The sequence below is a fragment of the Watersipora subatra genome, chromosome 10 (genome assembly GCF_963576615.1).
Source record: "Watersipora subatra chromosome 10, tzWatSuba1.1, whole genome shotgun sequence".
NCBI lineage: Eukaryota > Metazoa > Bryozoa > Gymnolaemata > Cheilostomatida > Watersiporidae > Watersipora > Watersipora subatra.
The window spans coordinates 5,087,917-5,103,333 of record NC_088717.1 but is presented as its reverse complement, the minus strand read 5'-3'; the positions used below and the strand labels follow the sequence as shown (position 1 = coordinate 5,103,333).

Genomic DNA, 15,417 nt, shown 5'->3' with positions numbered 1-15,417 from the left:
CCCTCAATTTTAATAGCTATCGCTAGAGGTGGAACGAGACACGATACGTCTCGAGTATCGACCTGTCTCGTATCGGTCTCGTCTCGACTTAACTATTGCCAAACTCGACACAGGAAATAGAACTAGAGCGCCTGCGCACGGTTGTTAAAACATGGCTTCTTGCGGTAGCAACAACTCCATATATTGTAATGTATTGCGGGCAACTGCCTTTAAAGTTATACCCGGTCCGTTACTACCTGTTGCTATTGATTATGTTGGCCATTGAGTCTAATCATGTAGTCCGGACAACGGCCCTGTTATATTTTAGTTCGGTTCTGTGTCCTTAAAACAGATACCGAGTCGTATCTAATTACTCTTCGGATAATCCAATTTAAAAAATAAGTCTTTTGCGGGTAAAATGTCTGTATTTATCGTATCGTGTCTAAACGCCAGCTGCCCTTCATAAAATTCGGGCCTCTTTTACGTATATACTACCAATCGCGGGTAAAACTTGCCCGGACACGGAGAAACGAACAAAAGGCCGTGTCGACCATAGTCCGTGTTCGGTTAACAATGACCTTTTGTTAGCTCAATATAAGAATATACATGTGCATGTATACAGTAATTAATATAATTTCATGAGTACAATTTAAATATAATTCACATACTACAATTAATACACAAACAACACTTAGCATTAATTAAACGATAAGAATGAAAGTGTTATCGTGTGTTCTTTTAGTTGCGGTATTTCTTTGTTGAGCGACAGCCATCGGTTTCATTACATTAAAAAGTAAGAACTATTCAATAGATGGTAAAATATACATGTACAAAGCAGTATGTTTATAATAATTATGATCAATCAAGCTCAAAATTCTTAGAACATACAACTTCGGTATTTTAGAGCTGTTTGTGTCACTTTTGTTTACAAAAACTACATGCATATCACTATTAAAATGTTGTATTTAAATCGTTTACACCAAGTGAAAATTCAATTTAAAAATAGTTTTATTAATTTTATATATACCAAGTAGCTAGTACTTGTGTAGTAAAATCATCACCAAATGCTCATTATTTTACTGTCTCGCGTCTCGAGTCTCGAAGTTTTATAAGACAGTTTCTCGAGTCGAGTCTCTAACTTGAAAAACCTGTCCCGTTTCATCTCTAGCTATCGCTGGACAAACTGAAATACACACAGACATAATCTTTGACGTTTATGTATATAGATTTAATAATGTTCTATAAAACCCTATTGCACTCATTGATGTTTACAGTTTGCAGCCAAAACTGGCTTATTATGTGCAATAGAAGAGGGGCCATGAGCACGGATCCATTGTAAGCCATTATTAGCAATAGTTCTATCAAAGAATATGCTATAATTCTGCTAATTTGTAAGTTATATAATCATCTATCAAGCGCTAATATATATAACGTATACATTTGAAATATATATGATATATCAAACATATCAAATATATATTAAAAAAAGAAAATAAATAAACAAATCATATTTATAATCCATGCAGAAACAAAAATTAGCATTTTTAAAAGAAAAGTATTTTCATCCTTTGCTCGCTTGTTGCGTTCGAATTGTTGCTTTCATTTTAGACCATTTCATCTTCTGGCTGTTTAATACCTTCTACAGTGTCTTCTGACCTCAACTATTCATATGCAACTGCTGAACTAGATTAGCATCCAAACAATTTTTTTGAGCAGCAAAACGTACGCGTTGGCCTATTTCGCAAATAAAGAAAAGCTTTGGCCACGCGTAAGCTTGCGCATGTGCAAACAGACATTTTAGCCTCAAAATGGTAGTAGCTTACACTGGGATAGATAAGTCAGTTTTCACATAAAACGGTCAAATAAAGGTGGCAGTCAAATAGGGGTTCTACAGTATATGTAGAAATTCATTCTAATAAGCATCCTTTTGCCATTATTATACCGTATAAACTTTATTGGAATGCTACGTCTATTTGACCACCACTTTGACATTCTTTAATCTTTGCTAACCCATAATCAGTGTGTCACAAAGTGGTGATGCAATGTGACAGGTTCGAGATATCTGGTGTTGTGATTGTATCCTGATGTCTGCACAAGGTTAAGACGTCCGGGTGTAATATTGCGGCTAACTATGTATAAGTAATAATATGCAGGAGATTGCTGTGAGAGTATGATATAATCCTTTATTGCTGACTTGTAGCCATGCACGCTGTAAACTGAATTCTTCATTCACATGAACTGCTGCAGTCAGGCTATTTATACCTCCATACAATTATTCTAGAAACTTCCAGAAAATCCATTCAGGAAAAAGCTAGTAATAGAACAATGCTTCTAAATTTATGATCATGACTCATCAGCATATTGCGCAATAGCTATTGTCCTGCTATAACATTGTTTATGATACTATATACAGCACTCAGAATCTGTGACACAGTGATTAGTGATCAGCAAGTGATCAGTAAAAAAGTGTCCATAAAGTCATACTGATAATGACTCGGTACATCAATAATAATCAGTTCTTTCGTTTTTTTCTGTTTGTATCGAAGTCCAATTTTAACTCCAGAGCTGTACATTTTTTGTATTAGAATTTCGAAAACAACACCATATGAATAATTAATTACTGTATCAGCCCAATTGTAGTTTTTTGTTTAACGCTGTCTTGATACTTTGATGTATGTGAAAAATGGTTTAAGATTACGATGGAAACTATACTGCTATTTTCAGACAATATATCTTGCGCTTGGTGCGCATGCGACTAAAAGTTTCTCATTATTTGCGTGAAACGTATTCTGAATAACAAAGCGTAAACGTTTTGCTGCTCAAAAAAATTGTTTGGCTGCTAATATCGACCAGTTTAGCGATGCAGAAGAAGAGTTGAGGTTAACAGACACGAAAGCAACAATCAGAATGCAACTGACCTAGCAAACGATGCCATTGATTTAGTTTCAAAACTGATAACTTTGGTTTTAGGGAGAACCTAAATATGGTTTGCTCATGTCACTTGTTCTTCAATATATATTTGTAGTATTTGATAAATTATTATCGTATAACTTATAAATTTGCATATTTATAGCATGTTATTTGATAGCATCATAGCGGTAATCTAAACTCAGCTTACAATGGACTCTGACGCTCGCTCGCATCTCCTCTTCTATTGAACATAAAAATTCAGTTATGACTGCAAACTGTATTAAACATATCAATGGGTGCTATGAGCTTATATTCAACATTGTTAAATAAAGTTATGAAATGAAAATATGCCTTCAAGTTTAGACTGAAATAACGAGTTTCAAGGCAGGCTATAAGATCATTGCAGGCTAATTGCAAGCAATAGATATCAACTGGTAGAGATCAGTAACTGAACTGTACGTATCAGCTTCCCAATGCATATTTATTTAGAGATCTTTGACAAGCTGGAGGTAAGTTAACAGATTTCTTGCATCCAAAAGGGTTAATGTCACTCCACCCAAAGAAGAGTGAAAAATGTAGGCTTCATTCGCTCTGCCCATAAAAGGGTTAAATTTATTTTCTCAAAAATCTGATGAGCTATTTGAAAACTACAATGCCATCATTTAAATGAACGTCACCTCGAATAAACTGCCACTATTGGAGAAGGAACGAAAAATAATGTCATGGCGGTCAAATGGAGGTTTTAAGGTAGCAAGTTCCAATGAGATTGATTTGATTCCATACAAATATTGTATTCCATGATAAGTGCTAGGACGAGTTGTACAGCTATCATCAGAAGTCATTTGGCCCTTATTAGTTAGACTGATACCCTTTACTTGTTTTTTTGTTTGTGAGTTTAGTAGAAGTGAAGGAAGTCTATAATGTAACGCAAGCAGATATCGGTATATTCTTTGAAGCCTGTGCATTGACTGCCTAATATAACAACAAGGTTGTGGTTTATAAACAGCAAAACTCACAAGGTCATAAGGTCAAATACCTCATAAGCATTAACAAGACTACTATAAGCATGAGCAACATGCAATAAAATAGGGAGTGATATATTGTAAGCAATTCTACAACTAGTGTCAAAATATTGCACTTACTATTCCTTGATTGTTCATTTTTGGCATTGCACAGGAAAAAATGTAATCTATCATCCACTGATCTACAATACAACTGAGCCACCATTTTAAACATTTGCTATTGGTATATAGAGCAACCATCACCCCTGGTCATCTCAACTTGGGTTGCCCTTAAGGCTGGTTCACACTAACTTGCCGTACTTCGGTGTTGATGCCTCAATACTTCAGTGATAATCGATGATAACCATGTTCACACTATCACATACCCATTCGCGTTTGCATCAGGAAATACTGCGTGACGTAGTGTTTTCATTGATCGTTTTCAATTTTCACGAAGAAACCTTTATTTTCACGTATTAGAATCAAAAACTATTCTCGCAGCGACGATCATAAACGAATATGAATAAATCACTCTCTCCGCGACTTCGAATTACCATCGCCGAAATGGTTCACATTTGAAAGGCATTCGTCGATGCTCGGAGAAATATCGGGAAAGTTTGACCGCTGCAAACTTTCTCGACGTGTTCACGATGCTTCATCGATGCCATCAATTCACGCTTCACATAATCGACGATGGAGGCCGAAAGGGAAACCCTGACAAACGGCGATAGTGTGAACCGGCCTTTAGGAGCACCCTCTTTCGGGGCACTCTACATGCATGCCACTAGCTGGATTGCCCCTAGCTGGCGCCCCACAAGCAGGGTGCTCCATGCTAAAACAATGCAGCTTCCCACTGCTTTTCACTGATGTATTGTGGGATTGACGGAATGTGTATCGTCCTTACAGTGTGTACAAACCTTAGTTTAAACATGCTTTTAACTGTACTGCACACTGAAACCTCTCAAGTTATACTGCTTTTCAATACTTTGGGAAGTCGTGTTCACAAAGACTGGCAAGCATCTCTTTTGATTATCTAGTTTAGACCATGACTGTAACCTCTGACTGTATATGACAACCCATATTTCTGAATAATAATTTTTTTCACAATGAACGGTTATATTTACATTACATTTATTGTGGGAAAATAGATGGGTGTTAAGGGTAAAGTGACAAGCACCATGTGTTACTTGACTACATTGAGACCTTTGCTTTTAGAATCGTGAGAGATGTTGATGGGTCAAACGTATTAAAGTTTAAACATAGCTCTGCTGTGTTTGGGTGCCAGTGGTCTCCCTCCAACCAGTAAGTATGATTACATGCTAAGCATAGAATAATTGTTTAAATGTTACAACATTCCTGGTGCAGTGTATTAAGGTTGCTCACAAATGTTGCAAGTTTCATATCTTACTAGGTTGTGGATTTCTATTATTCAGTAGTCTTTACTTGTAACACAATTTAGGCTTGTTAAAGGGTCTGTAATACCTAGGTTTCCGTTTGCAATATTTTTAGAAATTTGTTTGCAACTGGCTCACAAGACGGTAAAGTTAGAATATTTCATGTTCCGTCAAATAGACAAGATTCCGCAGTTCTGCACGATCCTATAAAAGTCTTTAGCGGGCACACAGCTAAGGCCTTCCACATAAAATGGTCACCACTGAGAGAGGGCTTCCTCGCGAGTGGAAGTGATGATACGTAAGTAATCTAAGTAACTATAAGCGATTACATTGCTAAGTAAATATTCCGTGCCTGGCCAAAGTGGTCATATACCAGGCTGGCCACCGTATCAGTAGACACTAGTGGCGACTATTGCATTTGCATATAAGTGTTGAGCTTATCACAAGTACTATACAGATAAGGCTCTACGTAGGCTCCGAACTTGCTAAGCTCTACCCTCTAGTCGGGTGTCGACTCAGTTGTAGTCCATTCCGTATCTGGGCTCACCCCACCACTCACTCCCATTGGGGACACCATCCATTGATCTAACGGAAGAGTCAGCCGGGCCCATACCTGGTGTTACCAGGTCACATCCTAAAGGTGAACTATATTTTTCACTGGGCGCCGCATCCCTGACATTTTGTATCCTTTGTTGCTTCTCCTTCTACACTTGGCTCGTCAGCTGACACCTGAGCAATTCCTCATGCATCCTTTTAGGTTTGTCAAAGTGGTAGAATGAAGTTATCCTTTGATTTAGCATCTGCTTTTGGTGTCTTGTTGGCTTCTCCTCCCTGGGTCAGCTTTCAATGAGAATCGGTGGATTTTGAGTCGGGCATCTCTAGTTTTAATCTTTTGGTGATTGCTAAAATAATGCAGCATTTCGTTACTGTTGGGTTCTAGAGGAAAGTGTAGTTTAAGAATGCTTTAGTAGTATACAGTGAAACATTATATATATATATATATATAATGTATATATATATATATATATATACATTATATATAATGTATATACAGTCAAACATGGATAACTCGTCCACGGATAGCTCGAACACATGGTTAATTCGAACATTTCCTTTGGTCCGTTCCCACGTAATGATAAATTGCTATAGATAACTCGAACTCAACACTGTTAATTCGAACTGTTTTTTTGCCCAACGGCTACCGAAACGGTTGTTATCGCTTTAGAAAATCACTTTATTCAAAGCCATAGAGGTAAACTTCATCTTTTCGTAATTCATAAGCATCGTTATTACCACCATCGGCAAAATATTTTTGTCAACGACTTTTCTAAAAGTTTGGTGAAATTTGATTTATACTGCGATACGATGAATAGCACGGGCTAGCCGGGTCACGCGCGCAAGGATTTTCGCCACGCCATACAAAACAAAAATCGCATGTTGTTTTGTATGTGCGTGGCGAAAATCCTTGAGTGCGTGACTCAGCTAGCCCGTGATGAATAGTTTTCCGACGTTGATTCCGTGTTGAATCAACGTCGGAATGTTGAATGTTTAAACGTCTTAAAAAATGTTGTAATTAAACGTATACGTTGTCTGAGCTACAAAAAACTATTCATCGTTTGACTTTAACACAGAATACGTGTGTACATTCAATAAGTATCTATTAAAAAAGCGTGAGTGATATAGAATGTACCGTAAAACCTCGTAAAACTTCTAATTGAACTGCCTCGGAGTGTTGCTCTTAAGGAATCCCAGGTAAAGTAAGGTAATCTGCATAAACTTCAAGAAAAAACGGCAAAATTGATCGTGGGTAAAACCCCAAAAGAAAAAAATGTCTTTTCTTTTGAGCATTTCAACAACGATCAAGTTTTGCCAATGTCAATCTGAAAAACGTCCTGGCAATAACATCACCTCAAACAACAAACCAATCTCAAGTGATAGAAAAATCTCTATACTTTTTCATGAAAACGTTTTAAACTTTACATTAGAAGCATTTAATTTGAAACAAGCCATTTGTGCTTTTGATTTATATTATAGTTTGTATATGTACATGTATCTACTAATAAATAAGTAAATATATGGACTTGTGACAGTGCTCTGATAGCTTGAACGCTCTGATAATTCGAACACTTTTGCTCGGTCCCTTGAAGTTCGAGTTATCCATGTTTGACTGTATTTATTCAACTGGAGCAGACACTCCTGATTCTGAAATTTTGGGTATATATATAATTTTACAAACAACAGCCAATAAAACTATCCGTAGCCAACAGATTAAATAATATAAATGGCAGCTGAGCTATCCACTTAGAACCATTATACAGTGCACCCAAACCATTATACAGTGCAACCCCCCCCCCCCCCCCCCCCCCCCGGTATGATTACCCTGATACACAGCTTTTGCCTTACAATGTGGAACATGATGTTTTACTGTCTCCATACAACATATTTTTCGTCAAATGATATCAACAAAACAATTATTTGAAGTTCAAATTTGGCAGTTGGTGTGCTGAGTATGTCGGAATAATGAAGATGCCAATATGATATTTGCTAAAATCATTCCTACAAAATTTGAAAAAGGTACGATGCTCTCTCTCAATTCAGCATTATAAGTTATAGTAAAAACGAAACCGTAAACAAATAGATGATAAACTTTTAGATGATGATGAAATTACAGTTTAGTTTAGTAAAATACATACTAAAACTCAGCTTTAAATGTGTGCTTAGTAAGCTAAATTTGTTTAAATTAAATTCAATGTTTGTGTTATATGTCTGCCTCAGAGGTAAGAACTCCCTACTGTATGTACAACACATAGAAAATTGTAAGGTTACGTTTTAATGCAGATCATAACCACATAATGCACTAAAGTTACTGTAGGTAACTATGGTTACCTACAGTAACTATTAAGATTATTAAGATTAACATACTGTTTGTTACTAATTTTTATTATGTACAGTATGTATATAAAATGTTGATGTTTTTACCAGGGGTGTCTGCATTAGATAATTACTATGGGTTTCTCCACCCCTTTATAAGACATTTTCGCCCTACAATGCCAACACTGAAACGAATTAAAATCATATGGCGAGGGTCCGCTGTAGCTTCGAATGTTTATTGCCTCAACAGTTGCTAATAGAATTTGCCTTTTCAAAACTTCCTTTTTCGTAAAATCCCGATTGTTTTTATTAAAATTGAGTATCAGAATTTTTGTCAATGACACCCAGTGCACTTAGTCTCAATAGTGACAAATAATGTTTTTTCTCGATGAGACCTGGGAAGACTGAATAACAAATGATGAGTTCTTGAAGATTACTGGCCGTGGACCAATGTTAATCAGGTTGAAGCTTTACAGACTACGTTGGGTTGGACATGTTAATAAAATGTCTCGATACAAACTCCCTCATCTCCCGCTCCATGGAGTGCCGTAAGGTGACACAAGACAAACAGAAAGGACATGGCTCCGCTTAAAGGATTTAAAAAACGCAACCTCGAGGACTTAACATTGATCCCATTTTTTTGGACAACCTTTTCCAGAGGCTGTGGCAATTGGAGGTCAACATTATGCATAAGACTCTTAGCCACAATGTTTCACAGTCATATCTTATGGTTATTACTATTACTCTTTATATCCTTTTGAATGATCCCTATCCTTGAACTATAGCTAATTCTAAACCCTGAACACCCAGTTAACCAATCATAAAGCGATAATAGCACATGCTGTTTGACCCGGCTCCTAAAACTTCTGTAAAATGCAGTTTGCAATAAAAAGAGTCGTTAGTACTACTGTTCTACTAACAGGACTGTTTGCAGATGTTTCAATAAACCCACAGATTCAAGAATACATTGATATGCAAGTAGAGAGTGACATAGTTTTGAGCTGCCTATGCTATTTGTCAGGTGCTTACGGGTATGGAGCTATGGAGATGACAAGTGCATGCAGGTGCTTCGCGGTCACACCTCCAATGTTAGAGGAGTGTGTTGGAGTCCAGAGATCGCTTACTTGTTGTACTCCGGTAGCTGGGATTATACAATAATATGCTGGGACATCAGGACTGGCACCCAACTTGCAAGAATTAATGAACATAGTGGAGACATCTACGGTAATAAGATTACAGCCATGACAATGACTGGCAATGTTTGATAAGGGGTTTTCTATGATGCTCAGGTGGTATGCTTGTGACGACACATGGGGTTGAATGGGGAATTTTACTTTCCATGTGGGGAAATATAATTTCCAAAGTTGATATTTGAGCCACTAATCTGTTGCCATGCTAGTATATGTTGACTGGCATGTTAATAAGTATGACTTGTTTTTAACGATAGCAGCTGCTTATCAGATGTGGTCGCATTGCCAGCTTGCGTACGTGACTCTAGCTAGCACTACTCTCTGTTGCTTACAGGCATGGCCATTTTCAATACCTTCGTTTTTCACCTGTATTCCATTTCAAGCTTTCAATATATAGATACTATCGTTGGCTCAAAGTTACCCCAGATGAGAAAAAAGTTGCCTCGCACTGTTTCCATAATGTGCAAGTTGGAATCAATTCACAAGAGATTTCTATCATGGAATATATGTAAATAAGCACGAGTTAGGCAAATTTTTAAGTTTTAAAATAATCTATCAAATACTACAAATATATATTCAAGAACAAGTGATGAAAACAAACCATAATTATTATACATGCAGCGACAAAATTAACATTTTAAAATAAATATTAACATTTTTAAAACAAAAATATTAGCATCGTTTACTCGGCCAGTTGCATTCTGATTGTTGTTTCAGTTTGAAACCATTTCGCATTCTTCTGGCTGTTCAATACCTTCCACCTTATCTTCTGACCTCAACCTGTCTTCTGTACAGTTGAGCTATTTGATATTAGCGTCCAAACATTTTTTTAACAGAGCAAAACCTTTTACGCGATGCCATTTTTAGTACAAACTCTTATCGCAAAGAAAGAGAAACCATGTGTAGTCAAAATAGTCTCAAAATGTTAGCCTCAAAATATGTAATAGCACATTTTCCATCAAAAACTTTTCCCACATACATTGAACTATTAAGACTGCGCGAAACAAGGAACTACTATTAGCCTGATATATTTAGTAATTATTTCTATGGTGTTGCAAAGTTTCTAACGAAAAAACCTATAAACTTGGAGTTCAAAAATGGATTTCGATACGAACAGAAACAACGAATGAGTTACTTGTTATTGATTTAAACGAGTCATTATCAATAGTTTTGTGGACACTTGTCTACTGGTCACGCTATTATGGGTTCATGAAGATTGAGAATGTCAAATAGTATCGGACAAATAGAAGTGGCATTCGATTAAAGGGTGGTGCTCTGTTTTTGAACCCTTCTCTCTTAGTGGTGCTCAAATAGATGTGGCATTCAAATAAAGGTGACATTCAACTACAGGTTCTTTGGTTATTGTACGGTAACTCAACTTGCACAACTCCAATTGTGCATCGTGTGCCTCATGGAACATAGTGACAGGCCTTCACACTTAGTATCTTATCCCACGACCAAACAAGAGTGAAATGATTGATTATGAGAATTATGATAAATGCACATGTGCACACAACTCCCGAAAAATTATCCGTTAACGGCCGTCACCAAACCCTCTCAACGAAATCCTATCAACAAATTTAACTACTTTTCAGTAAAGTCGTTTAAGTATAATAACGATACAAAACACATATAAACCTATTTAAATATGTTACCAAGCCTTTGAAAGGTTGACGCAAATTCCTAAAACTAACCCATCTGATCGGATTATACATAAATAGACAGATTTATTAGGACGAAAATCGTCACAAAACGCTTGAAAAGCTTCGTTTAATAAAAGTTAAGACCGGAAATTGAAACGCCGAGCGACAGAGAATAGAACGATAAAGTCGTGTCACAAATCGCCACAAAACGCTGGAACTTCTTGGTTTATTAATAGTTTCGACCAACCTACGAAACGCCAATAAAGCCGTGCGACAGATGGTAGAACTGTTTACTGTGTACTGTTTGTCTACTGTTTGAGGCGTAGACCGATTTACAGGTACGAAAATGTGGTACACAGTTTATCAGCCTACGTTTTTGTCTAATTACCGAAGGTTTTTCAAATTATCTAGAACATCAGCCAGATTTCTTTACATCTTACCTACAAAGTAGGGCGTTACTACAACGCCCTTTTATGACAAGAATATTTTTATTTCACTCCAGTTTGCATAAAACTTCCAGACGCGTAAATGCCAACGCTTGCTCTCTGTTACATATCGCTGTCAAAACCATTCTACATTCATCACAACCAACTTTCAAACTGTATATTACACATCAGTTTGCCATTTTACTTTTAATATTGCATTTCAGAGATATAATAAACATATTTCTTTATTGTTGGCATTGTTGTTGTTAGTTAAATTACGTACAGTAGGTTAGGTCTACAGCTTGAATTAATATTTATTTTATTATTGTAAAACATAAGTTTGAGATAGTTAAATATTTATTTTATTAACATTTATTTCTGTTACATATCGTTGTCAAAACTGTTCTGCATTCAACACAACCAACTTTCAAACTGTATATTACAATATATTTTACTTGTAATATTGCATTTCAGAGCTATAATAAACATATTTCATTATTGCTGTTGTTAGTTTAATTACTTAGAGTAATATAGGTCTACAGCTTGAATTAATATTTATTTTAACCAACAAACAACTTTCAAATTGTATATTACACGGCAGCTTGCCATTTACTTTTAATATTGTATTTCAATATAATAAGATATATAATAAACAGATATCATTATTGCTGTTGTTATTTAAATTACGTACAGTAGTTTAGGTCTACAGCTTGAATTAATATTTATTTTATTATTGTAAAACATAAGTTTGAGATAGTTAATCATTTATTTTATTAATATTTATTTCTGTTACATTTCTGTTATTTCTGTTGCGCCTTTTTAGAGTCGTGCTCTCTGAAATTTATTTTATATCATCTCAAACAAGTCTCATTTACATTATACTCTGTCAATTCCTGCTGATAACTACTTTTTCGACAACCAACAGTACCCTTTATTTTTTCCATTATTAATTTGGTCGTGGGCTGTATGACAGTGGAATTTCTAGTGTAATTATTACAGGCTTGTCAATACACAAGGATCAGCCATTCATTCTTGCCTCCTCCAGCAGAGACTCCACCGTTAGACTGTGGTCAACTCATCAAGTAGTTGGCCTTCTACCACTTAAAATTCTTGCAAAACTTCCTTGGATGGAAATAGTTGCATCTTCGAGTAAGTATTATCCACAAAACTACCAACATTCTTAACGTGTGTTCTGACAGACACAAGCAGGTCTCTAAAAAGGCTGTGGCATGACAGCTATACTGCATTATACTTCCTGCACATTATACAGAGACTTGATTCAACGCTACATTCAAATGCTGCCAAGATTTGCCAACAAAGATCTATTGCATCAAGTTACTTTATACAATTGTGCTTTGTCAATGCTGCCAAGTAGAACCTTCTACTGTTGGTTGCTCATGCAGTACTTCATGTATGAATATGTTGTGAAAAGTTAAAGGAAAATCAAATTTTCAGCAGTCATCATGGTTCCCAGTTTTCCTGTTCTGTTAGGTGTAGCAGTGCAAAACGATTGTGACACCTTTATCATTCCTCCTAAATGCCCTTGACCCTCAAAATCATCTAATGAATTTGGAAAATTTGGGAAAAATGCTTACGATTTATAAAAAGGTCACTTTGAAAATTAGTTTTTATTTCACAGTTTTTCATTTTGCAAGCGCCACCAGTTCCGATTGACTGTAAAAAATGAGGAATCGGTTGAAATCTAAAGTCGGTATGTTTAGAACTTAAAGACACATGAAAATCGGGATGTTTAGACGCTGTCAAACTGCATATATAATTATATCGCTGTTTGGATTTGTTGGTACCACAAAGATTAGTCTATCATAAACAAAGTTTGACAAAAGCTCCAAACTGTATGAAGACATGATAATAATAATAATGTTTGCTGGTAGCATTATATTTGTAAGTTTATTAGATATTCAGCTAGACAATGACAAAGTTTTGTGTTTGTCAATTAGTGCTAGCATAGCGAACGATTATGAATTATTCCTCGAGGAAATGACTCCTAATAAAAGTATGCCATACTTTTCGGGCTATTAGCCCCTAATTTTTTCTGATGATTTGAGTCATGCGGCTTATATAAGGATGCGGCTATTCTGTGGCTTTTTCTTTCACCGCTAGAGCGCATTAACTAGAATCTCCGGTTAGTGTGCCTCTAGTGGTGAAAGAAAAAACAAAACAATGCCTTACGGTACTGTTCCGTTAGACACTAGGTTAAAAAGCGTCAGTTAATATGAAACAGTGCCGTTAGGCACTGTTTCGTTTTAAACAGGAAAGTTGCTGCCGTATTAAAAAGCACCGTCATGAGTTCTGCGGCCTATATTCTGCAGTTCTTATATTCGGCCCAGTTCTGCGGCTTGTGTATTGTTTTATTATCGTTTGTTTGGAAAATAAAGCGGATGCAGCTTGTATAGGGGTGCGGTTTATAGTCCGAAACGTACAGTAAATGTCTGCCTTTGTTAAAAATAAACTGCAGTAGGAGGTGTTTGGAAAAGGTTTAGCCGTGTAGAGCCTACCATGTTTGAGTTTAGCTTCAACTTATTTTCATGACTGGATACACTCTCACTGTTAACAGAGGCTGAAGAGAACACTAATAAGCATGGTATGTATAGCTGAGTACTCATATATGTGAGTCTTCGATATAACATTTGGGTCTCTGTATCTCTATTTCATATGTACTGTGCATCTCTGTGTCATACTCCCTTGGTTGTATCTAGTAGTAATAGTAATACAGTTGTTCTGTATCTCTATCTCATATGTACTGTGCATCTCTGTATCACACTCCCTTGTTTGTATCTAGTAGTAATAGTAATACAGTTGTTCTGTATCTCTATCTCATATGTACTGTGCATCTCTGTATCACACTCCCTTGTTTGTATCTAGTAGTAATAGTAATACAGTTGTTCTGTATCTCTATCTCATATGTACTGTGCATCTCTGTATCACACTCCCTTGTTTGTATCTAGTAGTAATAGTAATACAGTTGTTCTGTATCTCTATCTCATATGTACTGTACCTCTCTGTATCACACTCCCTTGTTTGTATCTAGTAGTAATAGTAATACAGTTGTTCTGTATCTCTATCTCATATGTACTGTACCTATCTGTGTCACACTCCCTTGGTTGTATCTAGTAGTAATAGTAATATAGTTACTCTGTATCTCTATCTCATATGTACTGTACCTCTCTGTATCACACTCCCTTGTTTGTATTTAGTAGTAATAGTAATATAGTTACTCTGTATCTCAATCTCATATGTACTGTACCTCTCTGTATCACACTCCCTTGTTTGTATTTAGTAGTAATAGTAATATAGTTACTCTGTATCTCTATCTCATATGTACTGTACCTCTCTGTATCACACTCCCTTGTTTGTATTTAGTAGTAATAGTAATATAGTTACTCTGTATCTCAATCTCATATGTACTGTATATCTCTGTGTCACACTCCCTTGCTTGTTTCTAGTAGTAATTGTATTAACGATATTAAATATAGATCTTCCATCAACTAACAGATATGAACATCTTCTATCTACTTAACTGACTAACCTCTTTATTGACCTGGTGTTGTTTCTGTTGTTACTGTTTGTATTTGCGGTTTAGTAATGCTTGATTACCAGTTTTAGGTCATTGTGAAATCTATGTAAATATGTGTTATTTAAAGTGCTTCACGTTGTACCAAATTGTATCATTCCCTATCATTACATTTTTGGCAGAGGTCGCAATGTCCAAAGAGGCTCTACCTCTGCTTTGTGGGCAACTCTCTTCTGAAATTCGAAACCGCAGATCTGAACTGAAAGAGCTGGATGAACCTGCCATCACCAGATTTCATGAACTTTTCCAGGTAGCTGCAAACAAGCGCATTCTAACTCCATTTTCCCAATTAACCCTTTCATGTCATCATTTAATAGCAATGAATTGTCAGCAATGACAATCAACTTCTACTGGTGTTTCTACAGCTTGCCCATTGTTGTTCGCTTGTCATTCCCTAATTGTTGTTTGCTTG

General features: G+C 36.2%; 1 protein-coding gene across 1 annotated transcript in view; it reads left to right on the top strand.

The window, feature by feature from the left end:
• LOC137407325 (WD repeat-containing protein 17-like) overlaps positions 1-15,417 on the top strand; it is a 76,531-nt gene that overhangs the window by 42,091 nt on the left and 19,023 nt on the right. Inside the window, exons 12-16 of the mRNA XM_068093943.1 lie at positions 5,106-5,192; positions 5,400-5,582; positions 9,177-9,379; positions 12,413-12,562; positions 15,128-15,255. Coding sequence (XP_067950044.1) covers positions 5,106-5,192; positions 5,400-5,582; positions 9,177-9,379; positions 12,413-12,562; positions 15,128-15,255 — 751 coding nt within the window. The remainder of the gene's footprint in view (positions 1-5,105; positions 5,193-5,399; positions 5,583-9,176; positions 9,380-12,412; positions 12,563-15,127; positions 15,256-15,417) is intronic.